At 39.7% G+C, this 13,715-nt stretch overlaps 1 protein-coding gene across 1 annotated transcript in view; it reads left to right on the top strand.

The window, feature by feature from the left end:
* LOC112554129 (zwei Ig domain protein zig-8-like) overlaps positions 1-13,715 on the top strand; it is an 85,110-nt gene that overhangs the window by 3,701 nt on the left and 67,694 nt on the right. The window contains exon 2 of the mRNA XM_025221739.1: positions 2,231-3,992. Within this exon, the coding sequence (XP_025077524.1) occupies positions 3,926-3,992 (67 nt within the window). The 5' untranslated portion in view covers positions 2,231-3,925. The remainder of the gene's footprint in view (positions 1-2,230; positions 3,993-13,715) is intronic.

Raw genomic sequence — 13,715 nt, 5'->3', positions numbered from 1 at the left:
ACTTGGGGGCAGGGGGAGGCAAACATGCATAACCCTTTAAACAAAGAATCAGTAATAATGGTTTTCTAACAATTTCATTGTGATTAAATCGCATTTTGAAGATACAAAATATACGAGTAAATTTGCAACCTGAACATGTAAATGTGTGTGTTAGATGATAGGGGCATATATCAGAATGCGATTTTTGTTGAAGATTAACATACAAAAGCTTGAGAAGCTTATGAAAGATTAGCTTTCCACAGAACTTTGATGCTTTGATAAGAAGCAGTTCTGCTTTACTCTCTGATACATATCTACAATACCCTGTCGAGACTAGTTTGAGACCGTCCCTACAAAAACAGTTTTGGAGCAAAAGCCTGGCCAAAGTCTTCTCGAACTAACATATCATTTGATCTCTCGGCATTAGCCGCAGAAACATGCAGAGGACAATCGGGAAGGAAGGCAAAGCCATGAATTTTCATGAGACGGTCTGCAGTAAAGGCACCATCGCACCTGAAAAGAATATACAAAAGCTGGAGGTGCCAGATGGCGGCAAGTCAGGGTGACCTATTGCCACTCGTCCTGAGGGTCTGGCTGTACGGTTATGCTTGGACACGAGCTGGCATAATGGTGACACAGACACAGGCGAACAGGACTGTCCTTACCTCGGGCGCACCCGTCTTGACAGGCCAAGAGCAGTTGAACTATGTTGTAGATGTATTTGCATGAGTATGGCCTTATCATCACAGTTGGAGCAAAGAGACAACCTCTTCGGTTGGAGTTTTAAAGTGGTGCTGATGTGACATCCATAACATCGCACGCACATGCAAACACGCACGAGCGCAAACACACCAGTCTTTCTTATATATAAGTACGACACTCACATATTGTACTGTATCATAGATTCATACCAGTTTACAAAGTTTAGAAAATATCAAAGCTTTTCAATATAAGGATCAATCCTGTCTTTTCTCTATCGTTTACTTAAGAAAAAAGGAGGGGGGCTCACTTGCTTTGTTTTACAAACTTAATCATTAGTTCGTTTCTGGTCATCCTAGAGATTTAATCTTAAATTTTCTTTTCTTCTTTTCAAGGCGTAGGGAGAAATAAGATTACTATGGAATCGCTACTTTTATGCGATAAATGTAAATAGAAGTCACATTATACACATCCATGCAAGGCACTAGGCATAAAATGCAAGCTCGTCGTTTCAAACACCTTTTACATTCACTGAATTAATAATATTCCATGATTCACGACCTCCTGGTATCGTCTCTCAAGTTGTCATCCTATTTGACATTAGACACTATCTACATGATTAAATAAATTATCAAATGTGATGTGGCACGATAATAGCACTTCTCTATGGTAATGATTTGAGAATCAAACGTTTTCTGTGCATTTGAGAACATATGTGCTTCTTCCTCCTCCTCCTCCTCATCATTATTCTTCTGTAACTGGTACCAAAAGGGAGACACGGTGGAAATATCAGAGGTAAACTTATGCTAGTTTAGAAAATAACAAATGGCTTTTTAGGCTGGAAAAATATTTGTGCACACATCAAAGAGTGTTTCGTTACCTAAAATATTTCTAGACATACTGGTTAATGAGACATGAAAGAGGGAATGAAGCTAAAGTTCTGGAAGATAATTCCCGACGACCATCTCTGTAACATGCGACACAATCATATTTGTGTGTTCCTAGATAAGATTTTAATCCGCAATCTCACCCTTTATTGAGGTATTTGTGATGTGCTTTAAAATGTCCACTCTAGAATAGTCACAAACATAAACAAAAAGACAGATTTTTGCCTTCATGGATGAAAAGCTAAATCCGTTTACTCAGAATCCGATAATCTCACTAGGAGAAGAGCCAGATCACTTAATTCCTCCCGAACCCAGACACAAGACACAAGTGGTTGTTGGGTTTGGTGAGTGCTGTTTGAGTAACTGTCCTCAGAGACCATCACCCAGCTGTCTTTCACGGGTGTTAACGATGCCACGGACATGTTGCACAGATTTCCTTCAACAATATTTTCAAATGCTGCAGCATCGGAGATAAATACTAATCTGATTTGTGCCATCGACTGACGATGATATAATTTCTCGCAGGTCTGCCGCGCCCACCGAGCGTTTCAGTATTATCTGATTTTCATGAAAGTTGCGAACAAAGAGTATGTCAGCTTTCAGTGTTTTTCTTTTCCTGGCTCGACAGCAAACAATGTTTCTGCTTCTGTTTCTTTTTATTTCAGGATCGATGTCGACTGTTTATTCAAACACCCTCAGAGTGCGGGACACTACGATAACTGAATCCTTCAGCCGAGGTGTTAAAAATGTCCGCCCGGCGTCGAGTCAGGGGAAGAGAACATCTTAATCGTAATGCTGCGGTAGTAGCCAACAGGATGCTCAACACCGATGAAGAGAGGAGGTCTTGGTAGGTACAGAGAATGGATTGAGTGCCGAACACGAGGGAAATCTTGTTAAGGTTCAAAAACAACCCTTTTTGCGGCAGTAGCGCCTTTTGTATCACTCTGACCCTTTGGGAAGGTCGTGGGGAGGCGGTGTTGCAGCCGCCTCTACACTGAGGCAGCGACGACGACATGCAGCATGGAAGTGACAACGATCCAAAGCCTTCCAGACGATTCGACGCCGCAGCCAAAGCTTCCACGAGGACGAAGCGACTGTGACGTTCAAATCCCGGCGGTGTAAACGGATTGCTTGAAAAAAAAAATCCAACAATGCAATTCTTCTTTTTTAGACTTTTTTCTGAATTTTTAGTTTCCTGTCACGTCTACTGTTAGGAAGTTTTGAACAAATGTACAAGAAGTGATGATATTGGTGAGGAAAATAGAGGAAATCGACGGAGCTTGCTCTCACCTTTGATGTTTATCTGGAATAAAGTTTTGCTGAGTTTACCAATTTCCGAAACCTCTTTACTACGGATATTTCGTCGTCAACTTGACGAAAAAACCGGATATAGAACAAAAGTGGAGTTTGTGTGCGACAGATTATCCGAAGTGTCAACCGTTTCTAATTTCTCATGGAGATGGCCAGTCCTGGATAATAACAGTTAAAACTCCTATCAACTGTTAACTGGTCGCCCATTCATCTGAGTACATTACCCTTATTATAGGGATTTTTCTTGCTGCTCGAAAGAAGACAGTTGATCTAATCGTCAATGTAACGACCTTATTTTGTATTTTTTGGGTAATGTGTTCCTGTCCTAGAATCGAGGCCTGTACAAAAGAATATATTTTTTAAAAGCCAGAAAAAGTGAGGACTTCTGCCCAGGAACTGGAAGGAAGGAAGCACATTGAATTCAGGACCTTGTCAACTAGCTATTTCCTTGGAGCCAGTTAAGCACAGTTGTCAGGTCCGGTGCTAAATGGGGGCTCATTATCCCGGAATGATTGAACGCTCTGCCAGATAACTGTGCGGCGTTGCTTGGATGAGTAATCGCCCGTGATTGAGAATTGAACCCTGTTGAAGGGAAACGAGTGTTCTTACTGTTGACCGAAACGAAAACTTCTCAGAAAGGAAGTTAAAAAGACAAGGGAGGTAAACAGCTTTTGTATTGGCTATTCCTTGTAGAGAACGCAGTGGGATTCATGAACAGAAGCGGCTTCTGTTTCGCAAAAACTCTTTTTTCACTTGGTGCACGAAAAACATCGCTAACACTTTAGTTTTTGTTCACAGAGGGATAAAGAAAGAGAAATTAATAGGTTTCAGTCAACTTGCGTGAGATAAAAATAAAATGGCATATACATGTTGGTGTCAGTCCAGAACAAACAACACGGAATACTAAAGACACAGCTTTGTGGATTATCAGTGGTTGCCCTTCCCCCTTCGAGATTGGAACACAGCTGTGTGGATTATCAGCCTTGTCTCGTTGATTGGAGCAAACAGCTGTTTGGATTACCTGTTTACACCTGGACCTCACCTGAAACATGAGGCACGTGTGGCTGATACTGATGCTGTCGATGTTGCTGTGGAAATCGACCGCTGAAAAATGGGGTAGGTATATGAGTTTTCTTGCTATATGTGTACGTGCCTTTAATAATGTCCGTGTGGGTGTTGGGTTGATGTTAAGTATGTTTTGATTTGTCTGTCAGTACGAACGTTTGTCTATATATATATATTGCTTATATGCTCTAAAAATTAATTTTACCCGGTATGTAGAGATATAAAAATTTTTTTAGTGATAATAATAGGTGTCCTTTGTGTATTTGCATGCATACAAGTGTACTTACAAATAAATATTTACACTGCGTGAACTGGTTGTCATCCAGCAATAATGCATTTTTTCTGCTGCCACTATTTTGTTCGGCGTTAGAAAGCAAGCTTTACCCTTTCACCTTTGTTTTGTCCTTTGTCACTTTTACCTTCTCAAATAACGCCACCTGGCGAGACCTTCAGCAGGTGCGTGCAAAGCACACTGCCGTTGGATCGGCGGAGGCAAACGAATAAATATTTCTGCACTTTGCCTCCACACGGTTCTTGTAACGGCGGTGCAAATGTATTTGATCACCATTTCGTTTGCATGTTTGTTAGGCCAGATGTCGTAGAATGCATAAATACATGAAACAACTTCAGGACAAATATTCTCTAAGAATGTGTGAGGGATGGGCATAGCATATGTGTGTGTTTGCGCGTGCGCACGTGCAAGAGAGAGATAGATATGTCGAGGGAGAGAGTGAAAGGGTTCTGTCGAGAGTGAGTGAGTTTGGTGCAAAATTTGTTTGTTGCTGTTTACTACACAAAAAATAGGAACAGTAAAAATATATGAAAATAATAATTATGAGAGAAATGAAAGAAAGAAATCGTTACCCAACAAATGCTTTTGCAGACCACAAATGCTCTGAAAAAATACGTATAATAAAGTGTCAGGCTTATTGGTATGCTACTCACCATGCAGAAACACACATGCAAACATTCATTCCACTCTTTCTCACCTTCCTTCAGTTCAGCAGGAATTCCAGGCTATTCACCCCCTACACACCCTGGTTGTAAGGAGGGGCAGGGAGTTGTCGGCGCACGTTACACCTACACCGCTTCCACACCCCGAAAACGCGCGAAGACCGCCTGCCTGCAATCCTCACACCCTGCTTGTAGGGCAGGCTCTCTATAGGACTTCACGTGCTTAGCCACCAGAAAAGAAAGCACGTGGAACGCGAATGCCTCTGCTTCGTCTTGCCAACGAATGCTTACAATAAAACTGCACTTTCTCTTGGCACAACACAGACACTTTGTAGCGGTGATGATGAAAGTGTTTTGTGCTTGATGAGGTGAGAAGTGCTATGTTCTGGATAGAGCTGGAAAAGGAACAAAGCTATGAAAAAATACCAAGGGCAGATACTGCAAACTTCTTTTATGAAGTCGACATCAAATTAGCTGTAGTACATCTCTTTTCTCACATCCACATTTTAAAACTTTTTTTTCATTGCTAAGGTATCATGCTTTTTGTGCTGCTTATACAATGTTGCATATGATTATTTAATCCAATAAGAATCACCGAAGAAGAAAGGTGAAAAGAACACGGAGATGAGAGATGGTAATGGCAGAGATAAGGATCGCGCAAACTCACACTGACATCGTTTCTCTTCATCAACAGTAGGTGGAGCAGCACACACCGGAGATGTGTGTTTGGACAAGTTTGTCTAGACCCATTGTAGCTGATGCGAGAAAAAACTTTGTGCTGAATATGAGGAGATATATGGTTCTTTGCCATTTCTTTGGCCGCAGGAAGAGTGATTAGAGATTGACCATGACTTGTGAAAAACAACATGAACCTTCTCTCTTGACCACGTGCTTCTTAACCTTAGTAAGTCATAGGTAGCTTCTGTTGCAGGCCCGGTAGGTCTCGTAGACAATTTTTCTATGCCACCAAATTATCGAGCCGAGTGGAGGACTATGGGATGAAAAAGAAAAAGTTAAAGTTAAAATCCGGAAGCTTGAAACAGTTTTTTTAATTATCTAGTTTAAATCAAATTAGCTAGCTATTGTACCTTGCTTCAACCCTGATACAGATTTCTCTTCATTATTTTAGCCAACCATATTTTCGGCTGAATAAATATTAGTAGAATACTGCATTGTGATGATTTTTTTAAAATTAAAATTATTGAAAAATAAACGATGAAGAGATCGCGAAGATAAGAGTCCGTACTGATCGGATCAAAGTACCAAATCCACAATAACATCCTTTCTTTTCATTAACATGAGGTGGCCCATCACACCAGAGAGGTGTGTTTTGACAAGTTTGCATCGACACATTGGCTTACCGCCGGTTTTACCTCCCTTGAAAGGCGCTTATCTGTAGAGGCTCCGGATGTGAAGGGAGACAACCACTTGTGATTCGCTTTCCCTTCCTGGAGCCGCTGACTGGAGAGCGTGGGGGCGCTGCGTGTAGAAGATAGTATCGCTTGTCAGAGTTCCTTTACACTTTCAATCGATGAAGACGTAGACTTCATCCGCCGGGACGAAATTCGTTTTACTGTTGTTTCTCTTTCTCTCCTTCCTTCCCTATTTACCTCTTTCAACAGATTTTACTTTAAAGTATATTTATTTTTATTACTTCCTTCTCATCTTCATCTTTTTCCATTTTCGTCTCAGCATTGCTCTTGCGTCTTGGTACGTTATATGTGTTATATTATTATGGTTTTTATATGTTTTTTGAGATAGCTCAAGTTCCATATTGTTAACAGACAGAATTCCACCTTCTTAATAAGTTGTTCTTGTTGTTGCCATGCCGACACTACGCCATGTTGCACATACGTTGCTTGCCAGGTTTCTGGGGTAAAAATACTGGATCGTACAGAAAGTCGCAGAGATTACTGATACGTTCTTGCACAGCAGGCAATCACCCTCAGAAACAAGGTCGACTATCTCTAGCCGCGTGAACTGCGCTGAACCTAATTATCTGCCCCTAGAGGAGTCAGAAATGTATGCTGCCATCTCGTGGCAGATGACTCCTGCGAGACTTCCTTGCTGATGTCACACGTGTGACCAGGGTCTACCGTTCTGTGTCCTCTTCAACCCTGCTCGACAGGGCTTTTCCCCTACAGACATCGCTGGAATAGGGAGAGAACTCTAGAGAATACAATCTCTGTAGACGACTCCTGCACCAGAAATTTAAAAAATCAGATTACGATCATATGCAAGCGAGGGCTGTAAACCATAAACTGCTGACCAAGCATCATAGCAGGTCAAGGTGCAGTTTGGAAGAATAACTACTTCTTAGATTATGAAAGTTAAATTCAGCGCCAAGAAAGTTCAGTGTCATGAAGGGAGTTCTGGTGGAAAATGTAATGGCATCATCGATATCAACCACCTCATATTAAGTTGTGCCCTTTAACTTTTTTTTCCCAATATTCTTGGAATACTGGAAACGAGAGATAATGATTGCCTCCTACCATACCTGGTGCTGTCGTTGGATGTAAGAATCGTGATGACAAATATCACAGAACATTACACCAAACATGCGTTCATGAATTATTTTTCAAAGAAGTTTTGCTCACATACATTAATATTCTGCAATCAAAGATACCAAATGTTTTACAGACATTAAAAAGATGTGATATGATATTCTAAGGATAAAGTGCACGTTAGAGCCTATAGGTGTGTTGTAAACTATAAAAAAACTTTTCAATTTTCATGAGAGACATTGTTCTTTCTACACCACTAAAACACAGCAACCTTAAAACGTATAATTTTGTGTGTGGTGTGTAAAATTGTTAATAAAAACAAACTATAAGAAATAAAATTCCAAGTTTAGCTACAGGAAGAATTTTATGAGGTTGAAGCACCAACAAGGGAGTTTGGGGAACCATGAGTGGTTTCTAATGCCTCACAAAGGAGTTTGCAGCTTTGTGGAAAAACTGATACCTCCTTGGCGTTTGTTTTCTTCCTGTTTGTTTTACAGCCTTGATGCTTTCTTCTGAATCTATTCTATCAAACATTAAAAAAATTATTTGATAAATATTTGAGTTCTTTGCCTTTTTTAAATTTAATCTTATAATCACGCCGTTCGGATGAATAAATACATGTATCAAAGAGAATTGTGGATCTTACAAACTTTCACAACTTGAACTCTCTCTGCAACTAGCTTTCACTACTCGAATGTAATGTGTTCGTTTTTTCCTCTTTCTTCTTCTGCTGCTGCTGTCCATTTTTTTATCTCGGTTAACACTGAAACGATGTAGGACTGACAAAAGTTTGTAGGATTTTTTTGCCAACTGCCTGGGTACAGGCTTTCTGGGGTGATTCTGATTTCTGTACACATTGCAAGCTTTAACTTTTATTCATGTGATTTCATTGCTTAGGAGACAGGTATCAATCTGTTGACTTCAGAACTTGAAGACCATCCTGGTCGGTAATCAAAGGTTGTTCACTTTGAAGTGTGTGTAGATCCTCTGCTTGTTCTGCGTTCATCCACATTGTTCACCTTCGCTGGAGACATAAAAACTTCAGTTTACAGCAGATAAAGATAACACCAGGTCCAGACGACACAGACCAGGAAGGCCAAGATGCTAGACAATGGGACATTGCCTTTCACCAGGGCAAGATAAGGCCTCTAGGGTGGTGTAGGCTTTATCTCTGACACACAGTCAATGAAGAAGCAAGCGTGAACTCCCTTCCTTCTGTGATTTGCTTATCTACAGGTGGGATGGACAAAACGAGGTCGGATTCTTGATCGAGGGCGTGTTTATTAACTTTGCTCTGTTATAGTATACTTTTGCAACCAATGTCATCTGCACTTCAGTAGCTTTTCATCGTAACTAAATAATTCAATAAATTTGAAAGAAAATGTTTGTAATTGGAGAATTTGTTGAGCATTTTGCATTCCAGCAAGGAATACAAATAGATGTTCAGGTTGGAGAAGCAATATTTTAAAATAATTAAGAACAGGTTGCTTAATCAAAGAAGGTATCTGCGAAAGCAGTGTTGGCAGAATCAGACATTTAACAGGATTTTCATATCTATGTTCATAAACTTTATGTTCTGTATTTATCTTTATAACGTGCTGACTTTTTTTTTTGAAGCTAATACTTCAACTGCCATGACTGGATTTCACGAGGATTTTATCCAAGTAGATGAACTGACTCTAAATAAGGAGATAAATACTGTAGATGAGAAGAAAACGATCCACTTTATCATTTTGCCAAGGAGTGGGTTTCTTAATGACAGGCTAAGCACGTGGTTATCGGTTGCCAATGACTTGAAACATAATTTTCTAGACCCAGACTGTGTTTCTGAGACCTAGCTAAGGGCTGACTCAGCAGGGTGATGTTCGCCACGGAGGCTGTCAGGACAGCTACCAGCTTGCTTTTCCTGTTTCTAGGCAACACTATCGATGGTTCACGCATGCGTGGTACTGTCTTCATAACTGGAAGTTTTTGTAGCCAGGTCTCCATCAAGTTTGTGTTCTATACGCCCTCTTGATCGCGTCCTGATGTCTCAATGTTTGTCCATTCATCCATTCTTTTTGTTTAAGACAGTTTGTTTTAAGCATTTTCTGATTTTGTATTGGACACAGAAAGTTTTGGTGCACATGAGAAAATGGCAGACTCAAAAAGAATAAACCCACTTATTACAGCCTGAGGATTATGTTCCGAAATCAACGAAGCAGATAAGTACATGTCATGCCGCTTAAACACGTGATCAAACGGTATTCGACATTTATTTCCACCGCCATTTAATTTTTTTAAAACCAAAAAATTAAACAAAATCTTTGAAATCAAACAAGCCATTGTTCAAGTAGTAGATAGATTTTTCTTTGTTTTGTTTTGAAAAGTATTCAGGCTTCGATGCATCTTGTTTACCTTTTCAAATCTTGCTTTACTCAAACTTCCTTTTACTCATTTTTGTTGCATGTTTTAGTAAATATTTGTAAAGTAGACTTGTATACAAATGCCTTCAGATTACGGAAGCTTTTTGGGGTTGAAAGACCTTCAGTCTCTATAGTGTTGGTTTGAGTATCATTTCTTCCAAATTCCAGACATGAAAATGGTTTCTATCATGCTAGCAGCTTTAATGTGTCAAAACTTTGCGTTAAAATAAAATTATAACAAATGCAAGTTTAAAACTTATATTTTAAAACTTCGTACTAGCTTTGTCAATCCAACATCCTGGTTAAAGTAAAAATGCTGGACGTTTTGCGAAATGGAATGAGATACAAAAGGGAAGATTTTTATTCAACATCAGTTTGCTTTCAACAGCATGATAACGATCGGTGTTCTCTGGGAACTGGTGTTGTGCAGACTCTTGAAACAAAAAACCAATGTCGGTATTTAAAAAAGAAGACTTTTGCAGCATCTGGAACCAGTATCGCCGTTTACAACATCATCCCCAGCTGGATTACAGAATTATCCATCGCTCACTGTCTCAAGCCCCTCCTTACCGTACGGTGAGCTGCTGCCAATCTGACTAGGGCCTGAATAAACATCACACTTTTCTCAATTTATTCTTTACTACCAGCAGTCTCATTGGGCAGAGTGGGCTGGAAGAAAGCTTCCAGACCAGAATCTTCTGGTAGTTTCAATAACAAAAAAAGATAAAAAGGTAGAAATAACCCGGTTTCTATTATTTTAGACTTGCTGACTTGCTCTTTATAATTGAAATTCTTTCCTTTGTTCCTCCTGGCACCAAAAGGTGGCCCATGCTGTATAAGGAATCATGTGAAGACCTTACTTAAAGTCTGAAGTCGATTGCTGCTTGTTCTAGAAGTCTCTGAACATTCTGCTCCATCATGCAGTTTTTTTCTGGTCATGTGATGTGCATTGTTCAGGTCCTTGTGTTCGTTCCTTAAGGCTGTCATGACAACTTGTTGGCAGAGATCATTCCACCCACCATCGGGAGTGAGAGTATTTCGCTCCACAAAGAAATGAATCAGTGTTCGCGAACATACAGGACAGCCCACGCAAATCCTGGTTGCCTTGTGATGACTGTTTGAAGCTTCAAAAGGTGAAGCTGTGACCTATGATGGTTTTGCAGGACGGCCTGTGGCGTGCATTGGGTGGGTCTGAAATCGCACTGGTGTGTGCCATTTCTCGTTAACCTGCAGAAAGATAAGCGATACAATCTATTCACTCGATGTTGTACATTCACAAATGGTCCGCCCACCTTAGCGAGGGAGAAATTCCAAAGCTGCAAAGGTTCTTTGAAGTTTTGTAATGTCACGTTGCACACAGGAAAGTGTAAATCAATGTCAGCAACTGCTGAGTCTTACAGCAGACTAGCAAAGATGATCAGGACATGTTCAAGTGCAAAGTGTATCTCAAAGGGACTGAGATTGTCACACATAATCAAAAATGACAATAACAAACATATATATATGTAGCTACTTAAATACTGTATCGAAATGTTTGCTTTTAGAGAGTGCATAAAATATAAATATTATCAAATCTTGAAGTGCATTGAAGGCCATAAAATTTTTATATATAAATCGTTGTCACATCATTTTTATAGAATTTCATTGTAATTAAGACAATAAAATGAAATATTGTTGACACAACGCCCTATATTTCATGCATTAAATGTTGAATACGCCCTGTGTTAATACAAAAATAAGTTCAGGGTTTTGGTAAGAATAAAATAAAACTCCACATCTCGTAATTTTTTTTTTCTATCATCACTGTTCTTTTCCGAAGGTACATGACAGTACAGGAATCCGCCAATACACAAATTGTAAAGTATTTCGAAATGACCTTTAGACAACCGCAGCCAGGAGCGACATCTAGAGTCAGACAAAATGTTTCAAGATTAGCTTAAAGAGAGGTCGGATGTGGTGCTGCAGCAAGATAAATGTTCCTGACTTGTAATTTGAGTTGTCTCAAGAGTCTCTGGCAATGAGCTCCCGTGTCACGCTTTGACATGAAGACGCGAGTGCAAGAGTAGAGGTAGAAAGCAGACAGGACAAAAACGGTTCCTGACGAGACAGATTTGCGGTACAGTTCCTCCATGCACTGAAACCGCTACCTCTACCATCACCACGACCCCAGGCAGACATGTCAGCCCAGCCTCAACATCTATATCGACAGAATCATTCTCGCCAGCATGGGGTCTGCGATGCTCTTCTTCTTATCTTCTTGTACCCAACCATTTTATTACTGCTTTCACGCTAACTTCTTTGTCGTGCTAACGATTTATTGGTAGAAGTGAGCATCAGGGGCCATAACTCGAGAGCTGCTGCTTTTATTTATTTATTTTATTTTTTTTTACGGTTTGGATGTTGTGCAAGTGCATCTACAATGTTTGATTTCCCTCCATGCAACAGTGAGGTCACGCTAGTCCGGCTGTGTGTGTGTTGGTGAGCGTGTACATATATGTTTTATATATATCGAATTTTTGTGAGGATCAAGAACAAAAGTTTTTTGCTCTATATGCATAATATTTTGTCCTATAGAATCTTCATGTATTCAAGAGTTGCATAAGAACTAGTACAGCACTTGAGGACAATTTTAAACAAAGACGCTTCTCTGTCTCTTCCTCTGTCTCTTCCTCTGTCTCTCTGTCACTGTTTATATCATTCTTCAGTGCTATTAGCCAATCAGCGACGAGTTTAAAGTCTAGAGTTTGTGTAGGAGTTGTGTTGGTGGATAAGGACGAGTGAAAGGTAAGGTAGGATGTCGATGTGAGCGCCTGACCTTTAAAGCTTCTTTATGCTTCTGTATAATTATATGTATGCATGATTGTGTAAAAATGTAGATGAATCTGTTTATGCATATGCTATGACATGTTTGCAATCTAATTTTCATTGACATTTAAAAAATATTAGCCTTTGCAGATTTTATTTGTAGTATTGTCAATCCACAATGTTATAATAAAATTCTGTTTAGGTTTTGCCACCCTTTCTGTATTCACCATGCTTAAACCAATTAAGTTCCTCGTGTCTTATCAAGTCACTTTCTCACTTTCTAGCCTCTTCTTTCTTTCTCTCTTCTCATGCATACACAGTAAGGTAAAATTTCCATCTGTCCACCCATCCAGCGCCTTAACAATTAAATAGAAAGTTATTCACTACCACGAGTCCAGCTTTCTTCTCACATCCTTTCGACAGAGAAGATGAAATGCAAGTCAGTCGGTGCTCATCGAATTTTGTTAAAGCTTCTGTTGGAGGGTTCACCCCCAGTATTCATGGGAGGGCATGCAGGCGCAAGATGGCATCTTGCTAGTTCAACAAAATGTCCACATATCGATTCCGCCTCTTCGTGCAGACACACAGAAGAGAGGATACAAATTTTATTCATCGATTCCACTTCCAGTGATAGTATTGTATACAGGTACTTATTTTATGCGCGGCAAACTCGACAGCAGAAGACGAAGATAAAATAGAGACACGTAAGTCGTTGCACCGAAAGCTTTTGTTCCATTGTCTTGTTTTGTTTAAAAAGTAAATTGAATAAAACGGTGCGATCCGGTTTAAATATTGTAATGTCAAATTTTGCTAGCACTTAACGAGTAAGTGAATAAGCGGGATAAAAACTAAAGTATTGATACTTTTTCTTTAGCAATTACGAAAACAAACTTCTTTGGCTGTGATGTCTGTTTGATACTTGCCTGCCTGTTAGTTTTCCTCTCGTCTTGTGGGTGCATTTGCACTGTCTTCAGCAAATATATTTATTAAATGTGTGTGTGTGTGTGAGAGAGAGAGAGAGAATGACTTATCAAGTACCTAAAATACAAAAAATATGTCTATAATTTTCCATTTTTTGCTTCTTTGTTAGTACTTTCTGTATCTCC

Source organism: Pomacea canaliculata, linkage group LG13 (genome assembly GCF_003073045.1).
Source record: "Pomacea canaliculata isolate SZHN2017 linkage group LG13, ASM307304v1, whole genome shotgun sequence".
NCBI lineage: Eukaryota > Metazoa > Mollusca > Gastropoda > Architaenioglossa > Ampullariidae > Pomacea > Pomacea canaliculata.
The sequence above is the reverse complement of the archived record's forward strand: the minus strand, read 5'-3'. Positions and strand labels throughout refer to the sequence as shown.